Genomic DNA, 23544 nt, shown 5'->3' on the forward strand with positions numbered 1-23544 from the left:
GATCTGAGGCCAGAGATACAGGTCGTATGACTTGTACCTATGAAGGAAGAGGTTATCCACTTTCAGAGAAACAGAGGACAAATAAGTATAGTATGGTCTTACATAGATGTATATGAATGTATATATCTGTATATGAATGTCATTAGAGGTATCTAAGTGCATGTATGTGTTTAAGTGTACATAAATATGCATGTATATATCTTTGTGTATATGTGTATATATGTATGTGTGCATATATAGTATTTATGTATGTTTATGTTGTATATATGTATGTGTGTATATATGTGTGTACATGCATACATACATACATACATACATATATGCATTTAATTGTACTTTCTTGGGGGGGAAGTGGAGGGAAAAAACAAAGTAAAAAATGTACCACAGAGAAAGAAAGAAAACTTACCAGGAAGCAAAAAAAGCTGGACAGCTCTGAACACAACACATAGTATTTATCATATATACTTTCTTGAAATGGAAATTTATTGATATATATTTTGATTCCTCTGCTGTGCACATGGCAATGCTTTTTTTTCTTTTCTTATTTTGTATTTAAGTTTATAATGTTTCCTTTTCTTTTCTTATCATGTATGTAAGCTTTTGTGTTTAAGTTTAAAATAAGTTAATAAAAATGAAATTTTAAAAAATTTATTGCTTATCTCTACCTAAGATAGCCTGCCTCCATTCCTTTGCTCACATTTTTCCCCTTTCCTGGGATTCTATCTCTCCTCTACTGGTACTGCTGATCTAAATCCTGATCATCCTTCAAGGCTCAGCTCAAAGTTCCACTTCCTCCATGAAAGCTTCTTTTTTTTTTAAACATTTTTATTTAAAGTTCTGAGTTCGAAATTCTATCCCTCCCTTCCTCCCTACCTCCCCTCTCCCTTTCCTGAAATGGTAAGCAATCAGATAAAGGTTATACATGTGCAATTATGTAAAAAATTTCAATATTAGTCATTTTGTAAAAGGATTTGAATAAGAGAAAAAATGAAAGGGAAAAATAGCATGCTTCAGTCTGTATTCAAACAATATCAGTTCTTTCTCTGGAGGCAGATAGTATGCTTTGTTACTAGTCCTTTGGGGTTATCTTGGACCATTGTATTTGCTGAGAATAGCTAAGTCATTCACAGTTCTTCATAGAACAATATCACTGTTACTGTGTATAACATTCTTCTGGTTCTGGTCACTTCACTATGCATCAGTTCATGTAAGTCTTTCCAGGTTTTTCTAAAATCATCCTACTTGTCATTTCTTATATTCTATTACAAGCATATACCACAGCTTGTTAGCCATTCCCCAACTGATAAGCATCCCTTCAATTTCTAATTCCTAGCCACTACAAAAAGTTGCTATAAACATTTTTGTACAAATAGGCCTTTTTCCTTTTTTTACCTAGCAGCGGTATTGCTGGATCAATGGGTGTGCACCAGAGGTGGGGAACCTATGACCTCGAGGCTGCAGGTTCCCCACTCTTGGTACTATGCACAGTTTTATAGTCCTTTGGGCATAGTTCCAGATTGCTCTCCAGAATGGTTGGGTCACTCCTGAAGGCTTCTTTGACCGTTGTAGCCTTAATGATGCCACCCCTAGCTTCCTACATTATTTACTGCCTATGTAAGATGACTTAGGACTGAATGACCACCAAGCCTGCTCCAGACAGGGACAGACTTGTCCTATACTGACAGTACCACTGAGTGACTGCTACAAAGAAATGTTTTTCTGTAGTATGTCCTCTTCCTCACCTTTTCTACCTCTGCAGATGGATAGTTTGGGAGGTAGCCTTGGCCTCAGCCACAGGAACTTTCACTTCTCAGACAGTAACAGGAGTCTGCAGTCAGGTGGGGAAGATTGGGGGAACTTCTGATGATAAAGAATGCCAGCCCCAGCTGTGCACACACCCTGTGAGCACAGAACCTGGGGAGTGGGGGAGGGCATAAAGCCAGCTAAATCTACTTTAAAGACAGCTAAGTAGCATAGGGCATCCAATACTGGGCTTGGTGTCCAAATCTTGCCTCTAATATTTATTAGCTGTGTGACTCTGGGCAACTTACTCTCTCAGCCTTGGTTTCCTCATCTGTAAAAATGGTGTAAATAATGCTATTATGGTTGCTTCAGGTATATTTGAAAACACCACATATTTATCTTCACCCAACATCCAACTTCACCCTTGTCCAACTCTCATCCTCTTTTAACACTTATCTAGTTACTTAGATCTCCTTAATTTTCTATCATTGCATTCGTTAAGAATTCCAGTGACATTCTGGGCTTAAGACTTCTCCAGGCTAGGCTAGACACCTGCCCACCATTAATATCTTCATTTCTATGAGAAAACCAGAAACTGACTTGAAATAAACATATAGAACTCATTCTTAAGTTTAGATTTTCTTTATTGAAAACTGTAACAAGCAAAAATATATGTATGGCTGATGTTCATTGCTCTTTGCCTTCTTTTCCATACTCTAATGCTACCTAAAAACAAAATAAAAAAGTAAATATTATTCTTCAGCATTATCCAAACTTTGAAAATGTCACAAAGCAAAGTAAATAGATACAATGTTTAGATAACCTATTTGACTATGTGTACTGTTTCAGTTTTGGTTGATTGGGATCAATAAAATTCAACAGAAGTTTTTCTGTTTTCAAAACAGTTACAAAAGGTCCATAAAAATCATTTAAACCTTATCAAAGCATGAATTATTCATTAGCTTATTAGCCAAACATGCCTTGTACATAGGCTCAATTAAATTGAATTGGCCTCAGAGTTTTGTGTTTGGTTGAAGTTACTACCAAATTTCTTGCCAAAAAAATTCAAGGCATAATATAATTAGTATTCTAAAAAATATGCTGAAGTTTTCATTATAAAGGGCCCAAATTAATAACTGGTCATGCAAACCTAAGACTCTCATGAACTATGCGGTACATATATCCATTTTCAGTTGTTTCCAGTAAAAGAGATGGATTTGTGATCTGCTCAGTATCCCCCTTGTGGTCAATGGTGTATCTGCAAAACAGGCTGAAGGGCATTCAGAATCCAAAATCTGGCCACTGAAAAGATTTTTCCTTCTGTGAAGCCAACAGGTCCACAGCCCTGATACATTTAGTACTATACTCTAACCAAAACAAAAGATGTTCTTATCAAAACCCCCTTTTCTAAAAATACTTACATCAGAAGTAGTTGGTTCCTCTAATTCTTCAACTCGACTTAAATTAGGTGCTCCATACCTATCGCTAATTTCAGCTAACGTCTTATTTAAATCATCCTACAATTCAAATAATTCAATTGCAATTTTTAAGTGGCTTTACGAAAAAGTTAATCCATTTTAAAATAATATTTATATATTTATTTACAATGAACAAATTGAATATAGTAGTAACAACATATTTAAGATTTTCAAAGCATTTTAAATTCATTTAATATAGTTAGGACAAAATGACTGCTGATGACTACAGAATTTTCTAGGAAGGAGTACAGAATGTTGAAAAGTAATCTTAGGCATTTGAAAATACTTTAAAATATACATGTAACTTTCAGTCTTCTTAAAATAATGCTATCAGTATCTCAAAAGATTCTAGTTATTTATAAAAATTAATTATCTTTTTGCCTCCCCTAATGCCTATAATACAGTGTCCCAGTGAGCACTTAATAAATAATTGAGAAGTGAAAATTTTCATTAACTTTGAGATTTAGCTTGAGAGTACATTTGGGACTGGTTATGGCTAGTACATCGACAGACAAGGGCTATCCCTTTAAGCCTTTATGACCTTAGTTACCCAATTAAAATAAAACTGATTAAAATTAATAAGGCTTTATACAGCCCTTCCTGACAGTTGTCATTACTCTCCTTCTCCTAAAATTCTATTTTATTTATTTATTGGTTTAGATGTTGAATTCTCCTAGTAGAATGTGAGCTCTCTGAGGGCAAGAACTGTTTTTCACTTCGTCTTTGCAACCCAAGCTCCTAATATAATGCCTTCTACTTTATAGGCACTTAATAAATTGAGTATAGGCACTCAATAAATTGAATTTAATTGAATAATGTGTAAGAATTTACTTTTGCTTTCTGGAATGAATTACTGCCTATAACAAGCAACTGTTTTTCTCCTTACCCCTTCCAGTGGAATTTCTACATTTTCTTCTTCTTCCCCACTGTATTCCTCCTCGTACTGTGATTATAATAATATAAAAAAAGTTCAACAAAAACATACTTTGTATAATTTCTATTTCATTTCCACCCTTTTCAAATAGTTCTACTGAATGATTAGATGTACCTTGTGACAAGTCATTCTCAGAGCAGAATCAGAGTAATTAATAGTTCATTCAAATGTACAGATCTAATTGTCATTTTATATTTAGTTTTAATAGAGGTCGTCATTAAGGGCAATACTTCAATAGATCTGCAATGTAAGTATTTCCTCCAAAGGTACAGGGCAAAATCATCCATGCCCTAGTCTCATTCAGGGCAATTCAAATCAATCTCTGTTTGAAAAGAATCTGGGAGATGGAGGAATCTTCAAGAGATGTTACACGGGTAACACCAATAGGTCTTGGCAAGAGATTGAATATGAGGGGGGAGAGAGAGAAAGTGACTGTGACACCTAAGTTGCAAGCCTGGGTGACCAGGAGGATGGTGGTACCCTTGACAAAAGGGAAGTTCAGAAGAAAAAAAGATTGGGAGTGGGTGAGATAATGACAGTAATTTTGGCCATTTTGAGTTTAAGATGTCTAGGAGACAATCCAGTTCAAGATGCCCCATTGGTAGTTGAAGATGCAAGATACCAGCAACCTTCCACTCACCAAGATATGCAATACAAAATTTGGAATCATCTTTGACTTCCTTTACCTTCCTCCTGCTGACTCAAACCCATCAGTTGCTGGATTTTGTCAATTCTACTTCCACAGGATCTCTTACACCTGCTCCCTCCCCACCCTCTCCATTCACAAGCCATTACTCTTTTTTAGGCTCTCATGACCTCTCACCTGTACTATTGTAATAGCCTCCTATTTGATCTCCCTGGGTCCATTATTTCTCTTCTCCAAACCATCCTCCCCAGAGCTTCCAAATTAATATTAGTTTTGATATTCTCCTATCATTTAGCATCTCCCTCTCTTTGAGATCCTTCAATTTCTTGAAAATTACATCACCTCCAGGATGGATTTCTTCTATATACATACACATCTGCTCCACCTGCCATTCCTAACTTCATCTTCAGTCCCATTTCCACTTTCTCATATAGTATTGTTACCTATCAATTTATCATATATAGAGAATAAGACCAATATCTTTTCTAGGTTTAGAGTCTAGCTAATATAATAACTGTTTTTTGTTTGAAGGTAAGATCCTGCTGGTTTTTTACAGGGCCATGCTTTAATGATCTACTGGATTTCTTCTTCTGAGTCTTGTCTGCTCTGTGTTTTGTCAGTCTGGCTCTTTTATGTTTTTGTCCACAGTTATCCATTTGAGTCCTCAAGATTATTAAGAGAGTTGTGTCTAAAATTGTTTCCTATTTATTTTGTGCTTATCATAATCTCTCATTTTCAATGTCAATACTTAGGATTTCCTCTCTTTTTAAAATTAAATTTTCCGATTGCCTATCAGTTTTCTTGGTCCTTTCAAAAACTGTTTCTTTTAAAAATCAGTTATTTTCTTCTTCTGTTTCATTCATCTCCACTCTGATCATACTTACCTCCATTTTTCCAATTTCTATTGGCAAATTAGTCTTATTCCTTTTGTAATTGTACATGAACTTCCCTAAGCTTCCCTTTTCCTGCATATTAATATATATGTGTATATATATATATGTATATATATATTCAGCACAATAAACCTTCCTCTGAACACTACTTTGGTTGTTTGCAATACATTTTGAAATGTATTCTATTTAGTGTAATATGATATTGACTTTTGCAATTTCTCTTTTCACCTAGTCATTACTTAATAGTGTTGTGTTTTTGTTTATTTGTTTGTTTCCACATAGACCTATTCCTTTAACTTGGTTTATTTTGGTTTTTGGTGGTGGCAGAAGGGGTATTCAAGGGAGTTCTGGACCAGTGTTTTCATTGGTATGGGGACACCTGATGTGCAAACTCCCTGCATTAAAACAGATTACTCATAAATAATTTATAGAACCAAAGAGTTGCCTAGAGGGACTGAGAGGTTGAGTTACTGGCAATAGTCACACAACTAGTATTTGTGAGAGGTGGGATATGAACTCATGTTTTTCTGACTCAAAGGCTAGAATCTCTACACTACACCATAGTGTCTAGGCATAGTTGCCTTACAGTATTATTATCTACTCTAGCTTCATTGTATTGGGATCTATAAATATAGAACACTTTCTGCTTCTCTAATTTTCCTACAACTTCCTGGCTTCCCTGGTTTCCTTCAAGTCTCAGCTAAAGTCTCAGCTTCTGCAAGAGATCTTTCTCAATCCTCCTTAATCTCAGTTCCTTCCTTCTGAGATTATTTCCTATTCATTTTGCCTAGATCATTTGTACAGATCATTTGCATGTTGTCTCCCCATTAGATTGTAAGCTCTTTGAGAGCTTTCTTCATATCCCCGGCATTTAACACGGTGCCTGGGACATGGTAGGTGTTTAGTTCATTGTTTGTCTTTCATCCTCTAAAAGGACCATGATGTCATGAAGGTGATGCCATGACATGCAAGTGAATTGGATTTAAGTGAGGGAGGGATGTGCAAAGTCACCAGCTTCACTCTCTCCTCAAGAGTCATCTGGGTCCACTGGCAAAATACAGACCAGGATGACTGATATTTAAATTAATGTTTATTAACTGATGTTATCCAGTATCTGATCAATTGTTATGTAAATGCAAAATGTAGCCCAATTGAAAAGCCAACTAAAGGTATATAAACAGAATCCCCAGTGTATTGCCACTAGGTCAAAAAGTATCCAGGACAAAGCAAGTTCCAATCATGTTGAAGAGTTAAACTGTGTGTTTAAGAGATATTAAATTTTGTCCAGGAGACAGTAAAGAAAGAGGGAGCTCTTCTTTCGCTATAACCAGATATACCTAATCTATCTATGACAGAATTGAGAGATCACTGGACCTGAAATCAGAAAGACACAGATTCAAATCCCACCACTGAAACTTATTAGCTATGTGACCTTATGAAAAGTCATTGAAATTCTCTGAGTTTCACTCTTTTCATCTGTAAAATGGGGATAATAATACTTGTAGCACATACCCTACAACCTTAAGAGACTCAACTGAGCTAATGGATATCTTTGCAAACTTTAAAGCACTGTATTAAATGTCAGCATTATTATTCTATTACAATTTCTCCAGTCATTCTTAAGAAAATTTGCTATGATCCTAACTGATCCCTCCAGCGCAGCGCCCGCCTCCCCCCCCCATCCCTTTGTATGTCATAGGATGATAGGAGCATGGCTGTAGAGCTGGAAGGGAGCTCAGGTACTCTCTGGCCCAACACTGTAGTTTTACAGATGAGAAAACAGACTCGGTGGCTTGCTCAAGAGCACATTAATGGTAATTGGCAAAGCCAGAATTGGATCCCAGATCCTTTAACTCCAGAGTTGTATCTATCTTTTTCTTTGCAGAAGTGAAGGAATCTTTCCTAATCAGTATCGTATTGAATGAGTAAGTATTAAGCTTCTTCTTCGTAGGGATAAATGAATTCATTCTAACGGTGTTGTGTGTGTGTGTGTGTGTGTGTGCGTGTGTGTGTGTGTCAATTTTGGGAAATTTTCTTGAAAAATTTCCCAGAATACAGTGCTCAAAATTCTTTGCTTTTTAAAAATGTTCCAGAATGTTTCTAATACTAATATTAAAATATTTTGCCCTACCCTACCCCCAGTGTGTCATTTTTGAAGTTTCTTTCCATTTGAGTTTTTTCTAAAAATAAGTTCTAAATTTGTTTTCCACTTTCTCTGCATTATATACAATTTTATTTTCAATTGTATTAATGATTACTTGTGTTTATTTGCGGAAATTTTTCATTTTCAACTTAGAAGCATTTTCCTGTTAATCACTCAAATTGCATAATTGTACCCCTTTAGCTACTAACAATACCATTGATAGCTTATTCTTAATCAAAAAGAATAATCAAACATATATAGTTTTAAAGATAACACAAGGGCATGAAATAAAAATAAACTTCATATATCACGAAAACAGTCATAAAACACCGCATAAGTACCTTCTCTAGCCCTTCCAAGATCAACCTTTCTCTTTCTTGAATTTCCATTTCAAGTCGTTGCTAAATAAAAATACAAAAACGCATACATTGAATTAGACTACAATCAAGTTCTATAGATCGGTTCTTCTACTATCAAATTCCTCAGGGTTAATAAATTCACACATGACTACATAAACATATCTGCCTAGTGACATTTTCATGTTCTCTAGCATATTCTTCATATTAAGCCCTATATTTCATTATTTCTTCTTAATCATCATCAATATCCTTCAATTTTAGCTTCAGTTTATTCAATTGCAAATTGGTATAGGGAGCACCTGGTAAGAAACCTCCTTCGGTCAATGCAAATTCACAACTGTTCTGCAGTTTATAATCTTTGGAAGTTGATTGAAGCATTGAAAGGTTAAATGACTTGCCCAAAGTCACACATCCGGTATATGTCAGAAGGAGAGTTTCAGGCTCAGGTCTTCCTAACTCTCACTCTAAGGGCATGTATTGCTGTTGTTCAGTTGTTATCACTATAGTCCAATTCTTTGTGACCCCATTTGGGGTTTCCTTGGCAAAGAAACTAGAGTGGTTTGCCTTTTCCTCCTCCAGCTCATTTTACAGATGAGGAAACAGAGGCAAACAGGGTTAAGTAACTACACAGCTTGAGTGCCTGAGGCCAGATTTGAACTCAAGAAGATAAGCCTTACTGACTCCAGGCCTGGCACTCTATCCACTGCCATTGAGCCACCCAAGGGCATGTGGTATTTTGAAAAAATAATAGTTTATTTCAGTTCATTTCACTTTGACCTGTGGTAGCAACAATAAGGGTTTTATATAAATTGATCTGGCCCATTAAAAGGGCAAGGAAGCGCTGCCTGAGGCATAAAAATCTTAGCCAAGGGGAATTAGTGCTCATCTCTAGCTGCTTTATACGGAATGCTTTCCAGGGTGTGCAGAATCTACAGGAGGAGATTACCGTTGTTTTAACTTATATCGTTTTGAATGGATTCTCTTAAACTCTTATTTAACCAAGTAGCTTTTCATTGTAGATTTTGTATTCTGAGTATCACCAAAAAACAAAACAAAAAAAAAACCCTTAAAACTGCTTTGGGCTCGATCTACAATATTACCTGTGATAAAACATATATTAAAAAACTTAAGTTACTATTATCATGGCTTGCATTTCTATAAATTTTCATTTCCAACTTGGAGACAACGTCAAGTTATTTTCTTAAAGTTTAACATCAGCCCTTATTACTAACAATCCATTATTGACCCAAAAAAGTAATTAGGCACACAACTTAAAGAGAGTGTTTAAAGATAATGTAAAGGTAGTACTTAAAACTGACATCATCAAACTTCAAAGTACCTTCTCTAACTCTTCAAGTCTCAGCCTTTCTTTTTCTTCCAGTTCCAACTCTAACTGTTGCTAAACATACAAACATAAATAAATACAGAAAATAAATTAGAATAATATGAACTACTATGGATCAGTTCTATTCTTAAATTTCCCAAGAGCAATAAAATTGCATGAACCCACCTAAATTTCAGAAACACACAAAAACTTTAATAAAATGTTTAAATTCTTAAAAATAGCTACTAAGAACAAAAATTGCAAGTAAATTTCCTGTATAATCAAACTGTGTCTATAGTTGGCAAAAAATCAAGTAATTTTCTTTATCCATGAAGCTACCAGATTTAAGATTTTAAGAGCCATTCAAATTATGAAAACTCACACTAGCCAAAGATTAGCCCTCATATGGATGACTCTTGATCATTTAAGGTAATGGAAGGAAAGTCTTGGATATATTCCTTCAAGTCACAAATAATCAAAATAAATAGTTAATTAAGCATAAATAAGCTACCATTTCACCAGTTAACTTTTGACACAACTGATGACAGTAATGCTTATTTTATCTCCAAAATGACTCAGTATCACTGCTTTAGCCCACACTGCTATTTCTGGTTAGGTTGTTTGCTTATGATATGGATGAGGATCTTTTGTCTCTGCTAGGACAAAAAGGTACATCCTAAATTGGGTCTTACACAGTAAAATGCTGTGCTTACTACGTTCAGAGCTCTGTCTCTTCAGTGGTCTAATAAACCTGACTGTTACAGTAATAAAAATAACAATAATTATAATGACAGTTAACATTTATAGAGCATTTTAAGGTTTGCAAAATGCTCAGAGTGGTTAACCCTATTGGTAACAAGCCTTTGTGTTTTAAAATTCTCTGTCCTCTCCCCTCGCCTGCCCTCCCTTTCACTCCCCCCCTTTCTTTCTCTTCATTTTAACCCCACCCTAGTATAATACCTTACACTTACTAGGAACTTAATACATGTTTGCTGAATTTGGTTTAATTTTAATTTAATCATCTGTTACATCTTTCAATTGATTCCCCAGCCCGATACCTCCTGCCCTGTGAAAGAAAAACAGTTCTCCACCACTGAGTCAGTAGTTGTTCAGTTGTGTCCAATTCTTTGTGACCACATTTGATTTTTCTTGACAAAGATACTGGAGAAGTTTGCCATTTTCTTCTCCAGCTCATTTTATAGAAGAGGAAACTAAGCCAAACAGGATTAAGTGACTTGCTCGGGGTCACATAACTAGCAAGTGTCTGGTACCAGATTTGAACTCATGAGGATGAAGCTTCCTAATTCCAAGTCCAGTGGCTCCATCCCCTGTGCCACCTAGCTGCCCAAAAGCAATAACAAGTAAGTCACTCCACTTTAACCTTAATTGAAAAAAAAAGCAATTTTTAAATCATTAGAAGGAAAGTCGCTGGCAGCAGGATCAAAAAGCTTATACTTTATCCTCAGATTCTGTTAGTGTTACCTTGGTCTAGGAGGCTACATACCACTCCCTTCATCTCCTCAACACCTTCCCTTGATTTTTCAGGGGAACAATGAAAAGTCCTGGGCAAAATGGTTCTCCTGTACTTTTTTATATCAGGCATTGATAGTTTTCAAAAAAGTACTATCAGGCAATTAGAACTACATTCTAAACAGATTATTACAGCCCTTCTCAGTTTGCACACAGTCCTGTTTACTGATTTGGTTATGATCTCATTACTAAGTCAACATTTACTAAATGCAAAAAGCTTTTTCAAAGGAAAAAGTATTAATAAAGAAAGGACTTCTGAGAAATTCTTACATCTTCCTCTCGACTTATTCTTCTGAATGTTTCTGTCTTAGCCAAGAAACAATGATGAAGAAGAGGAGGAAGGGGCCTGAGCCTACTAGGTGTTACCTATGAATTCTTCTTCAAAGCTTATTAAATGGCCAACATGGGACCGTGGTCCCCCCCATCCCTGTGCTAGCTGATGGGGGGATAAACAAAGATAGGAAGGCAGGGAAGAGAACAAGAAGCAGAGAACAAGAGTAATAATGATAACAATAGCTGACATTTATATAATGCTTTTAAGGTTTCCAAAATGCTTTACACGCATAATCTCATTTGAGCCTTACAACAACTCTTTGAGATAGGTGCCCTACCCAGTCAATACAGAGAGAAAGAAATGGAGAGAGATCATATGGAAAAACAGAAGGATAAAGGCATATAAGGGAAATGGAAGACAAGAATGCAGGTGGAACATTGACCTGTACTGTTCCAGGCTCCTGGGGCCTCCTTGCTCATGATAACACTAAAAATGCCTCCCATTTAAATTGGGTTTTTTCCTCCTTCCCTGTAGTCTGTCTTTCAGAGTAGCTGAGCTGAGCCAATTCCCTAGCACCAGAGAGAGAGAGAGAGAGAGAGAGAGAGAGAGAGAGAGAGAGAGAGGGAGAGAGAGAGAGAGAAACAGAGACAGACAGAGACAGACAGCAGGATGACACAAAGACAGAGACAGAGAGATGGATAGATACAGATACAGACATTTACATTATTTCACAAGTTTAAGATAAATCACAAAATACCTACTACGATCAAGAATACATCAGTATTTCTAAGACTAGCCAAGGTCAGATTTTACTCCTAAAGGATTAATCTTTGTCATACCTGTTGAAACAACAGCTCCTCTTCTTTCAGTTGCTTCAACATTTCCTGCTCCATCCTAGCTAATTCTTGTTCTTGCTGCAACTGAGCCAGTTCCCTTTGCCGCTAACATTGTATTAAAAAAAAAGTATGAGTAATTAATAACACACCGATCAGATGATCTGACTTGCTTGCTTCCTTCCTTCATACTCACCAATTCTTCTGCAACCATATTTTCCTTATATTTGTAAAGCCAGAAGGCTAGGTACTCAATTGGGTCTACTGGTTGAAATTTGACCACATCTGCAAGGGCTTGACTCAGACATCGGCCAAGGAACTTTCGAAGGTATCTCGACTCCATTTGTGTCCAGTGAAAACTGCTGTGTAAATAAATATATTGTATCGGTGCCAATTAACTGTTACAGCTAAAGCAACAATGTCATACAATGTAGTATGAATAGTAAATGGGACGATGTTATCAAATTATTTACAGGATGGTTAAGGAAAGGCAAAGGTGAAAAAGAGCACTCTATTAAAAATATCTGTCAGCAGGAAGAAAGGTGACTGCTATTCAAAGGCCATCTCATCCTACATCCTGGTAGAACTAAAAGTGTTTCCTATAAAAAGGAAAGTCTAGCAGTCAGGTCTGAGATGAATAGAAGACACTAAGAATCCCTTGGTGCCCTATATCTGGAGTCAATACCCCAAATGACGCAAATAAGTTCAGACAATTACATACAGGTGAAGTTGACAGGGGACTACATGCATAATGTGAGGGATACTGATTGCCCAAAAGTTAGCTTCAAGGCTTAAAGCCCCAAAATGTGTTTTCCTTATCAGCTTTTTTATGGTATCTAAAATTCCCACAAGCATTCCTTTTATCTCTCACTATAAAGAAAACATGTTACCTATAAGAAGTGACACATGGTCTTTTCCCTGAGAAATATCGAAAGTCCTCTATTTTATTGAAAATCCATATTTTGCCTTGGAGCATGACACTCAGTTTTGCTGGGTAGGTGATTCTTGGTTTTAATCCTAGCTCCATTGACCTCTGGAATATCGTATTCCAAGCCCTTCGATCTCTTAATGTAGAAGCTGCCAGATCTTGGATTATTCTTCCACAATACTCAAATTATTTCTTTCTGGCTGCTTGCAATATTTTCTCCTTGATCTGTGAGCTCCGAAATTTGGCAACAATATTCCTAGGAGATTTCTTTTTGGGATCTATTTGAAGAGGTGATCGATGGATTCTTTCAATTTCTATTTTGCCCTGTGGCTCTAGAATATCAATGCAGTTCTCCTTGATAATTTCTTCAAAGATGATATCTAGGCTCTTTTTTTGATCATGGCTTTCAGGTACTCCAATAATTTTAAAATTATCTCTCCTGGATCTATTTTCCAGGTCAGTGGTTTTTCCAATGAGATATTTCACATTGTCTTCCATTTTTTTCATTCCTTTGGTTCTGTTTTATGATATCTTGATTTCTCATAAAGTCACTAGCTTCTACTTGCTCCAAACTAATTTTTAAGGTAGTATTTTCTTCAGTAGTCTTTTGGACCTCCTTTTCCATTTGGCTAATTCTGCCTTTCAAGGCCTTCTTCTCCTCATTGGCTTTTTGGAGCGCTTTTGCCATTTGGGTTAGTCTATTTTTTAAGGTGTTGTTTTCTTCAGTATATTCTTCAGTATTTTGGGGGGTCTCCTTTAGCAAGTCATTGACTTGTTTTTCATGGTTTTCTCGCATCCTCATTTCACTTCCCAATTTTTCCTCTACTTCTCTAACTTGCTTTGCCAAATCCTTTTTGAGCTCTTTCATGGCCTGAGACCAGTTCATGTTTTTCTTGGAGGCTTTTGTTGTGGCTCTTTGACTTTGTTAACTTCTTCTGTCTGTATGTTTTGGTCTTCTTTGTCACCAAAGAAAGAATCCAAAGTCTGAGACTGAGTCTGGGTGTGTTTTCGCTGACTGGCCATATTCCCAGCCAACTAACGTGGCCCTTGAGTTTTTCAGTGGGGTATGACTGCTTGTAGAGTTTAGAGAACTATGTTCCAAGCTTGGGCGGATGCACTGCCACACCAGCACTCCTCCTTGCCCAAGAACCCCCAATCCAGACTTTAGATCTTCAGCAGGCTCTTCACTCCTGCTCTGCTCTGCCACTTAATTCCTCCCACCAGGTGGGCCTGGGGCTGGAAGCAACTGCAGCTGTACTTCTGTAGCTGTCCCGCTGCCCCCGGGGCGGTAGCCAAACCACGAACTCCTTCCATTCCTGCAGCTTTTCCCACTAACCTTCTCTGTTGTCTTTGGTGTTTGTGAGTTGAGAAGTCTGGTAACTGCTGCAGCTCACTGATTCAAGGTGCTAGGGCATGATCCACCCGGCTCCTGGTCTGGTTGGTCCGCGCTGCTCATGCTGGGCTCAGCTAGGCTTGGCTCCCCTCAGCTCCCCTCTGCTTCCAGCTCTGTGCAGGATAGAACTCACCCAGAGACCATCCAGGCTGTCCTGGGCTGGAGCCCTGCTTCCCTCTGCTGTTTTGTGGGTTCTGCAGTTCTAGAATTGGTTCAGAGCCATTTTTATAGGTTTTGGAGGGACTCAGTGGGGAGCTCACACTAGTCCCTGCTTTCCAGCTGCCATCTTGGCTCCACCCCCAACACATGAAGTCTTTAACAAACAATAGGAGTGTCATTTAGTAGAAAGAACATTGGTTTTGGAGTTAAAAGACTTCAGTCTGAATATTGGCTTGACTAATTACCTGACTGACCCTGGGAAAATCAACTAATCTCTCTAGATTTCAGTTTCCTAAACTATAAAATGATGAGGTTAGAATAGATCCATAAGTTACCTTGCTAGCTGTAAATCATGCAATCTCATTAACATATCTGCATTAAACTGGCACATCGATTAGTAGATAAACATTTATAAAGCACCTACTATGTGCCAGGCACTGTGTTAAGCACTGGAAAGACAAAGAAAGGTAAAAGATAGTCTGCTCTCAAGGACTTCACAGTCTAATGGAGTAAATATACAAACAACTACATACAAACAGGCTAAAGACAAGACTGTAACCACAATGCTACTTGCCGCTATTGTGGCTGTGTAAGACCAATAACACCAGCACACAGGAAGGCTACTAGCACAAGTTCTTTGATCTCCTCTTCTAAGGAAAGCAACTTTAAGGGGTTTACAATCTCACTTTAATTAAACATACATATGTCGTTCACTTAGTTCAGGGGGGAAAAGTAAGCACCCTGAACTTCATAGAAAACACAAACAGAAATTATAAGCAGAAATTATATAAACACAGCAAAATAATACAAATCAGCAGAAAGGTTTCTAGCTGTCTGTCTAAGATATTACATACATAGTTTCCAGAGAGAGAAGCACCAACATCTGGGTTTTTCAAAGCTGGGGGGCTCCAATGATTACCCAGAGTCTCATTTGGTCAAATTACATGACATTCTTCCAGTGAGTGAGCCCCAAGCAAAATGCTGACCTCAGTGTATATATATATATATATATATATATATATATATACTTCTTCAGGATCAAAGGGTATCACAACCATGCAGATCAAACCTATGTGACCTAAGCCTTCCCATGAGTTAAGCAGGTCATCAAAGACTCCTGATTCAATCAAAGACTCTTGATTGAAACAAAGGCAACACTCAAAGGGACTCGATTGCCTTAGCACTGAGAAGCACTCCAAAACAAAAGACAACAAAAAGCCTCACTTTACTTGCCATTACAAGGATAAACTGGAAATAGTCAACAGAGAAAAGGTGCTATAATTAAGGGAGATTGGGGAAAGACAACTTCTTGTAACATGTGGGATTTTAGCTGGGACTTGAAGACAGCCAGGAAGTAGAGATGAGAAGGAAGAACATTCCAGGCATGGGGAACAACCAGTGAAAGTGCCTAGAGTCAGGAGATCGAGTCTCTAGTCCAAGGAAGGGAAAGTTGGAAGGGGGAAGAAGTAATGGGGGGAGACAGGGTAAAGGAGAGAGATATAAAGTGTAAGAAGACTGAAAAGAAGTGAGGAGGGCCAGAGGTTATGAAAGGCTTTGAACACCAAACATGAGATTTCCTATTTGATCCTGGAAGTGATAGACTGAATAAGGAGTTGAGTATTGCCACGCAGTTGTAAGCCAGGGTGGCTGGGACCATGGCAGTGCTCTGAGCAGTAATAGGGAAGTTAGGAAGAAGGGAGGGTTTGAGGAGAAAGATAATGAGTTCAGTTTTAGACACGTTAAACATAAGATACCTACTAAGTCCATTAGGCAGAATCCTAAAGAAATGGCATATGATTTGTGAGATTAGAAATGATAATACCACGAGGACAGTACTAGATTGGGAGGCAAAACTGAGAACGAAGCAGCCCATGGGACAATAATGACCATAGGTAAAAACAAAAATGGTGTAAGAGGAAAGAAAGGAAGGAAGGAAGGAAGGAAGGAAGGGGAAGGAAGGAAGGAAGGAAGGAGAGAAGGGAGAGGAAGACAGAAGAAGAGAGAGAGAGAGAGAGAGAGAGAGAGAGAGAGAGAGAGGGAGGGAGAAGGAAAGAGAGAGAGAGAGAAAGAGAGAGAGAGAGAGAGAGAGAGAGAGAGAGAGAGAGAGAGAGCGCACACCTTGGGGACCAGTAGCCTTGCATCATAGTCTGTGCATTGCTACCCATTTCTATATAACTAGGCAATCAGTTAACTTTTGTGAGGAGGCAGAATAGTGGTCTTCAAATATTTAAGAATCCTTTTGTAAAAGAGGAAATAGATATACTCTTTGTTGCTCCAAAAAGACAGACTAGGCAATAGGTGGAAATAACTTTGATAAGCAGATCCCAGATCAGCATAAGGAAAAAACTAACAGCTATCATACGGTGGTACAGCTTGCTCGGGTGGGCAAGCCCCTTAGAACAATGGTTTCCAAACTTTTTTTAATGAATCACCCTCATTTAAAAAACAAACAAACAAACAAAGCTGCCACATTCCATTTTTAAAACCTTGCAATTAATTTACTTAGTTCATATTTAATTTAAATAAAATTGTTTAAAATTTACCCGTTTATAACACAAATCTTAAACATAAAATAATGTAACAGAAATACTTGTTGACTGAAAAAAATTCCTTGCAATTTTCACATTTATATCCCATAAAATAAAAAGAGGCAGCATTTTAGGGAGAAGGCATTAGAGTCAGGATGATTTGCCTGGTCTCATAGAACCCACTGTGAGACCAGGCAAGTCACTCACCTCTTGTGTTGGTAAGCAAAATGGGCTCTTAGCACTTAGTTCAACCAAGTGCCCTTGAAGAGTTTGGCTTTTGTTTCCTTTGAGTAATTCGGTGTATTTCATTGAGTTTTACTAGGTGCTAAGCCGCAGGCCCAAACACCTATTAGGTGTTAAACCTATGTGGGTGTGGATTGGTAACTAAGGTGGGGCCCAAGGTGGGGCTAACTCAGGGGAGGGCCTAGTTTACACATGAGTTTGAGTGACATGTCTGGGACAGCAGAGGCTTTTAGACCACGTGGGTTTAAGTCACCTCTTTGTGACGATTCTAGGTCACGTGGGTGAGTCGCATGTGTGACTCATCCCTGACCCTGAAAAAGATACAAAACCAGGGGTTGGCTTTCTCTTCTTGGGAGCTCTTACCCACAGCCATGGTGGCTCGCATGACTCTGGACCAGCCCTTGTCATGAGCTCCCGGGCTGAGCCAAGATGTTGGTAACTATGAATTGTATTGGGTCTGTCTATGGATGTTTGTAATTTGTTTGGGGCTCTCACTCTTGGTGGCGCAAGATGATTTGGAGACTCTGGGCAACTGTAGCTAAAGAGCCCTCCAGCTTGTAAACCCAGATGCTGAGACTTTATGTTAAAATCTGGTAACTATGTATTGGGATTTGAATCAGACAAGGTCTGTCTGTCGATGTTCGTACTTTGTTTGTATTTTGCTCTGAAGCTCAGGGTGCTGGTCTTTTCCCCTGAACTAAGTGAACAATATTTGTATGCTGAATTAAAGTAAGCTTGTCAACCCCTTAACATTGCTTTCCTTACTAAAGCAGATCAAAAGAACCTGTGCTTTTGCAGTATGTTGGCAGCTTTCTGGGTGCTGGTTGTTGGTGGATCTTATACCCCCACAGAAGCTGCTAGTTGGATTGTTGAAACACCTCTCAGTACCCTAAGCAACTCTGTAAGACTAGACCAAAATAATGACCATAATGATAACATTACTCATATGATGAGCTGGTTTGTTTTTCAGGGCAACATTTCTCAAAATGTGGTATCACTGATGATCTTTCTAGCTAGGTTCTTTTCCAATCACTAACTAAAATCAGTGTTTTGTCTTTAGTTACAGCAAACAACCCTAATTCACCCAAGCAAGATGTTATGAACAATAGTAAAATATTTCGCTTTGATTATAGAGTCAATTGCCACTCTCAGGGACACCTACCTTTCCAAGGGCATATAAATGCTGAATGGGTTCCATGAGAGATCTTTGTCATTTAAGAGTGTCACTGACCCATTTTATTGGTAATATACTAGCATTATTAATAAAATGACTAATTATCCAGAAACTATGTCTCTCAAACTTTTTAAACACCACAGTTTGAATTTGAGGATCTTGCATTGAAGTAGAATACTTGGTTTTTCGAAATTGTCCACAAAGTACACCAATTTCAAGAGGAAATTTTTGGTATAGAATTTGCTTCATCTTTATCATTACCATTAAGAAAATGGCAATTTCTTCTCTTAGTTTAAAAACCATTCAAAGTACTCTGGCATGTGAAAGCCAATACATTTATAGCAATAACATTAAAATGCCCTAGGCTTTGCCACTAAATTGTCACATAATTTTACAAAAAGTCTTCCTTTTAGTGGACTGGATTTTTTTAATAAAGCAGGTTATTTTTGTCACAATTTTTAAAACTCTAAGATGTTCTTCACTCATATTTCTTAGTAAATTGATTGTGAAGCATGTAGCATATGCAAATTGCACAAAGGGCCACATTTTTAAGTAATGCTTATAGACCTGCATTTCATTCACTGGTAAGTTCCAAGTGCAGAGTCCAATGCAATTCTCCCACATAATGTAATTTTCATTTAAAAGTTCATCAGTGATATAGAAAATCTCTCTTAATGTGATACTGTCATCAATAGGTTCACAAAGTAACAAATCTTCCCTAACACAGTATCATATACATGTAAGCAAATGAAAATCTTTAACTATATCTGTTACTTCATCCATATGCAATGCAAAGTAAGAAGATTTGTTTGTCAAACAATTGATCACAGAAGTCTTCAAGTACATGGGTATTCTTCTTCCTACAGAGGCTGCTTTGCAAAGGATCCAGAAATGACCGTTTCAACCACATCAACATCTACTTGTTGTTCAATTATTTCAGTTGTGTCCAATTCTTCGTGACCCCATTTGGAGTTTTCTAGGCAAAGATACTGGAGTGATTGGCCTTTTCTTTCTCCAGCTCAATTCACAGATAGGGAAAGTGGGGCAAATAGGGTTAAATGATTTGCCCAGGGTCACACAACTAGTATTTGAGGCCAAATCTGAACTCAGGTCTTCCTGACTCTAGGACCAGCTGTCCATTCACCAAGCCACCTAACTACCTATACAAATAGGTGCAGGTAACACCAATATTTGTCCTATGGATAAAACTTTATACTTAGCAATGCTATAAAGTAACTTCATACAATATAAACAATTATTTTGATATTAGTTGTGGTTTGGGGGAAAAGATGTTTTTCATCATTAAGAACATTGCGGGCTCTCTCTATTCTGTCTTTTCCATGTATTCTAATATTTCTTGTTATATCATTACAATGCTGAATTTTGCTTGCTCAATTCTGTTTTTCAAGATGTCTGCCACTTGGGTAAGATTCTCCACCCTTGTGTTATAAACTGTTTATTCAGCTTCCAAATGCCATAATTTCATCTTTATCTCATTTCAGCCCTTCCTTTATTTCTTTCATCCAATCTTGGGAATCCTGGTAGTCAAATCAATCTTTTTTCTAGGCTTCTACTTGAAATTATTGCACAGTAATTTTTCTCTTGGATTTTGTCTTGGAAATGTCTTAACCCATGCTATTTCTTCATAGTATTATACAAGTTTTTTTTCCCTTTTATTCTGTTCATCTATCTCTTCAAGTTCAATTCCTGAATTGGGACTTTGTATCAGAGTCAGGCTCTACCCACTCCCCTCAATCCTGGATGGAATGGCAAGGCCTAGGTCCTTTCTCCTTCTATGAAGTCCGAGTGGGCCATCACTGTACCAAGGTAGATGCTACACCACTCCTCTTCCCTGCAGTGCAGGTGCCCCTATCTAGGACAGGGTATGGCTAGGGTCCTGATCCCACTTTTTTATTATAGTCTGAAGACTGGGAAACTTCCCAGGATCAGCCCTTGCTTCCTTCTGCAAGCCTGGACTAGAACTGGGAGCAGAGCCCAATCCTTTACAATTTCCAGGCAGGAAGTCTGAGATTTCAGCCACTTTCTCTTGATCTGAATTCCAAACAAAAAATCACAGTGGCCTCAGTCCTGTCACCTGCTGCAGTTACCTACAGCCAATCCTGGGCTTCAGCCTAGGATTGACAGCTCGTGTCACAAGAGTATTCCCCAACCAACACGGCATGTTGACTTCAGGTCTCATCCCTAGAAACAGTCTCAGATGGAATGAGGGGGCTCATTGCTATATACCTTGAGTTTTATGGAATCTTTGATTCATCTGGAATACTTCATCATCATTCCTGAGATGGTTCTCAGTGGGGCTGACTAAGCAGGAACCTTTCATGTCACCATCTTTGCCAGAAGTCTCATCAAAATATGCTGCATGTACATTTTCAAGATGTCATTTCAATTGTTTAAATTTGTTGCTCTCTGCAGCTAACTCATATTTACAAAACAAAGTAAGCAGTCTTTCCTCTCCATCAATAACAGTAATTGTGAATCTCAATGATGGAGGGGATCATATTTTTTAGATTAGGGTATTTTATTCCCTCCACACACTTAAATTATATCTATTGTCTTTGCTAATGCTACTTTTAGCAGCTCTAATGGATTTTCTCTTCAAACCGATTATACATTTATCCATTATGAAGGGATACTATTTCACTTTTTTTAAAACTAGAGAAAATAACTATTTTAAACATATTTAAATTTAATCACTGAATATTTCAAATACTTATGAATAATCCATCTTGAGCTATTTCAATTTCATAAAAGTTGCCAGGTTTTTTTTTTCTATTTAGTACCAGTCAATGGAACAGACTAGAAAAGGAAGAATCAGAAACAACTAAACTCAATAATCCAATGCATGATAAACTCCAAACAATAAATTACCTAGGAAAGAACTTCCTATTTGACAAAAACTACCAGGAAAGCCTTGCATAATTTAGGTTTAGACCAGCATTTTAAAGGACATACAATAAACTGAAAATAAAGAATATGAATATTAAAGGTCATAGCATAAGAAAATTAAAGAGAACCATATCAGGTGCTTTTCACACTTATGGCTAGGGAATAAATCATGAACCAAATAAAGGATAAAGGCAACTACAAAAGATAAAATAGATCTTTGTGACTTCATGAAACTGAAAAGATTTTCCTCAAGGAAAAAAAATGAACTACAACTAAGAAACTGAAAAAAATCTTTGTATCAGATAGCTCTGATAAAGGTCTGATATCTAAGCAATATAAGCAATTAACAAATAGAACAAAAGTCATTCCTTAATAGCTAAGTGGTCAAAGGATAGTACAGTTCTCAAAAGAGAAATGCAAACTATTAATAACTATACGAAAGAATGTACCAAACCACTAATAAGAGAAAAATGCACATCAAAACAGCTCTAAGATTACTTCAACCCATACCCAGCGAATTAACGAAAATAACAAAAAAAGGGATAGGTCACTATTGGAGGAGATGTATCAAGATGATTAACACTAATGAACTCACTGTTGTCTGAGTGGTAAATGGGCCCATTCTGGAAAGCAAATTTAGAATAATGCAAAGAAAGTAGCTTTGGACCATACCCTTTGACTATAGATGTCAGACTTTTGATGTGCTGGTTAGCTTTGCTGAACTGTCTGTTTCTTCTCTCTTTTTTTATATAAGGGAGGAAGAGGGACACACTGAGAAATGAAGGTGATGTAAAAACAAAAGTTATTAAAATTCATGTTGCAAGATTTTTTAAAAGATCAGTTTGCATACTGTACTTATCAAAATTATTGTCATTTAAGAATAGAACAGGTATTACAGTACTCAGCTGAAACAAACAGAAACTATAGGCTTCACATTCAAATTCCAACAACCAACCAGTTCATCTGGGGTCACAGAGCTACAGTAAATCATGCCCAGATCAAGATTCAACACCTACCAACTCAAAATTGACCTCATTTGCTCATACTATGTTAAATGATCATTGCTCTGCATTTACTGTCATTTGGAGGAATTCACCATGTTGCTTTTTTTGTTGGCTTTCATTTGAAATTCGTTTTCATTGAACAAAAGTACTCAAAAATGTGCCATGATCTTGGCCATTGCTTTACACCCTCACCTACAAAGGGGTCTCATCCCCCCTCCAGGAGACCTTGTCACATTATCTAGCAAGCTATCCATTTCTATTGCTTCAGAGCTCTCCTATTAGCCCTCCTGAAGTAAAAGAAATTGGGGTGGGGGGGAGGTGGAAAAAAAGAGTTGAATCAGTTAGCACCTCCATCTCTAAATCTCCTCTGTCAATAAAGTTCCCTTATTTGGCATTAAGAATGGTATTTGAATGCCTGCACAATTAGTGATCTGGACACTGGGTATAGGCAGTCAGGGGCAGCCAGGTGGCATAATGGTGATGAGATTCAAATACAGTGGTCAATGAGAAGCACATTATCGCAAATACCACTTAAAGCCACTTTAAGAGAAAATGCAATTGAAGTAGGCTGGTCAAGGAACTACCTGAAACTAATGGGCCCCTATGCCACCAGGCAAGTGGGCTGAACAATGGAATAATACTGTGCCTAGATATTTGCAAAACTCTGAACTGTGGTCCCAGGCTACCTCATCTCCCCACCCGCTGAAAGTTTTCCTCTACAAAAATCCCTACCTAGCCTCTCCTGGCTAGGGGGCATCTCCTTTTAATGAGAGGCAATCCCCTTAACTAGACATCTTCCTTGGGAGGCTGCCACCACCCCTTTAAGCTGGCGTCAACTTTAGTGGGGTGTCTCCCTTAAGTGGGGGGCATCCTCCTCAAGCGGGTATCTCTCTTTAGTGAGAAGCATCTCCCTGCAGTTGCTGTCTCCTTTAAGGGGGCCCACTCCCTTAGGGGGCTATCACCCCCTCTTAAGCTGGGGTCTCCCTTAAGAGGCAAAGGAGCCTGCTTGATGTGTTGTGTTATCCTTTACTTGATTTGGAGACTGCCTGAG

General features: G+C 37.7%; 1 protein-coding gene across 1 annotated transcript; it reads right to left on the reverse strand.

The window, feature by feature from the left end:
* Positions 1 to 2371: 2371 nt before the first annotated feature.
* Positions 2372 to 22187, reverse strand: DYDC1 (DPY30 domain containing 1). Its single transcript, XM_036736366.1, has 8 exons — positions 22162 to 22187; positions 12354 to 12516; positions 12164 to 12265; positions 9536 to 9595; positions 8179 to 8238; positions 4108 to 4164; positions 3165 to 3260; positions 2372 to 2469 (listed from the first exon to the last, which is right to left on the reverse strand). Exons 2-8 carry the CDS (start codon positions 12498 to 12500, stop codon positions 2431 to 2433), a joined length of 561 nt encoding a protein of 186 aa, XP_036592261.1. The 5' UTR covers positions 12501 to 12516; positions 22162 to 22187; the 3' UTR covers positions 2372 to 2430.
* Positions 22188 to 23544: the final 1357 nt, after the last annotated feature.

Source organism: Trichosurus vulpecula, chromosome 8 (assembly GCF_011100635.1).
Source record: "Trichosurus vulpecula isolate mTriVul1 chromosome 8, mTriVul1.pri, whole genome shotgun sequence".
Classification (NCBI taxonomy): domain Eukaryota; kingdom Metazoa; phylum Chordata; class Mammalia; order Diprotodontia; family Phalangeridae; genus Trichosurus; species Trichosurus vulpecula.

Bases quoted from the DNA above. Each gene is read 5' to 3' on its own strand.
- DYDC1 (XM_036736366.1), bottom strand. From the start codon at position 12,500: ATGGAGTCGAGATACCTTCGAAAGTTCCTTGGCCGATGTCTGAGTCAA. The intron at 8,239-9,535 runs GTACTTTGAAGT...ATTTTTATTTAG, and splicing joins GACTTGAAGAGTTAGAGAAG to CAACGACTTGAAATGGAAAT. The intron at 3,261-4,107 runs GTAAGGAGAAAA...TTTGAATTGTAG, and splicing joins TAGAAATTCCACTGGAAGGG to GATGATTTAAATAAGACGTT.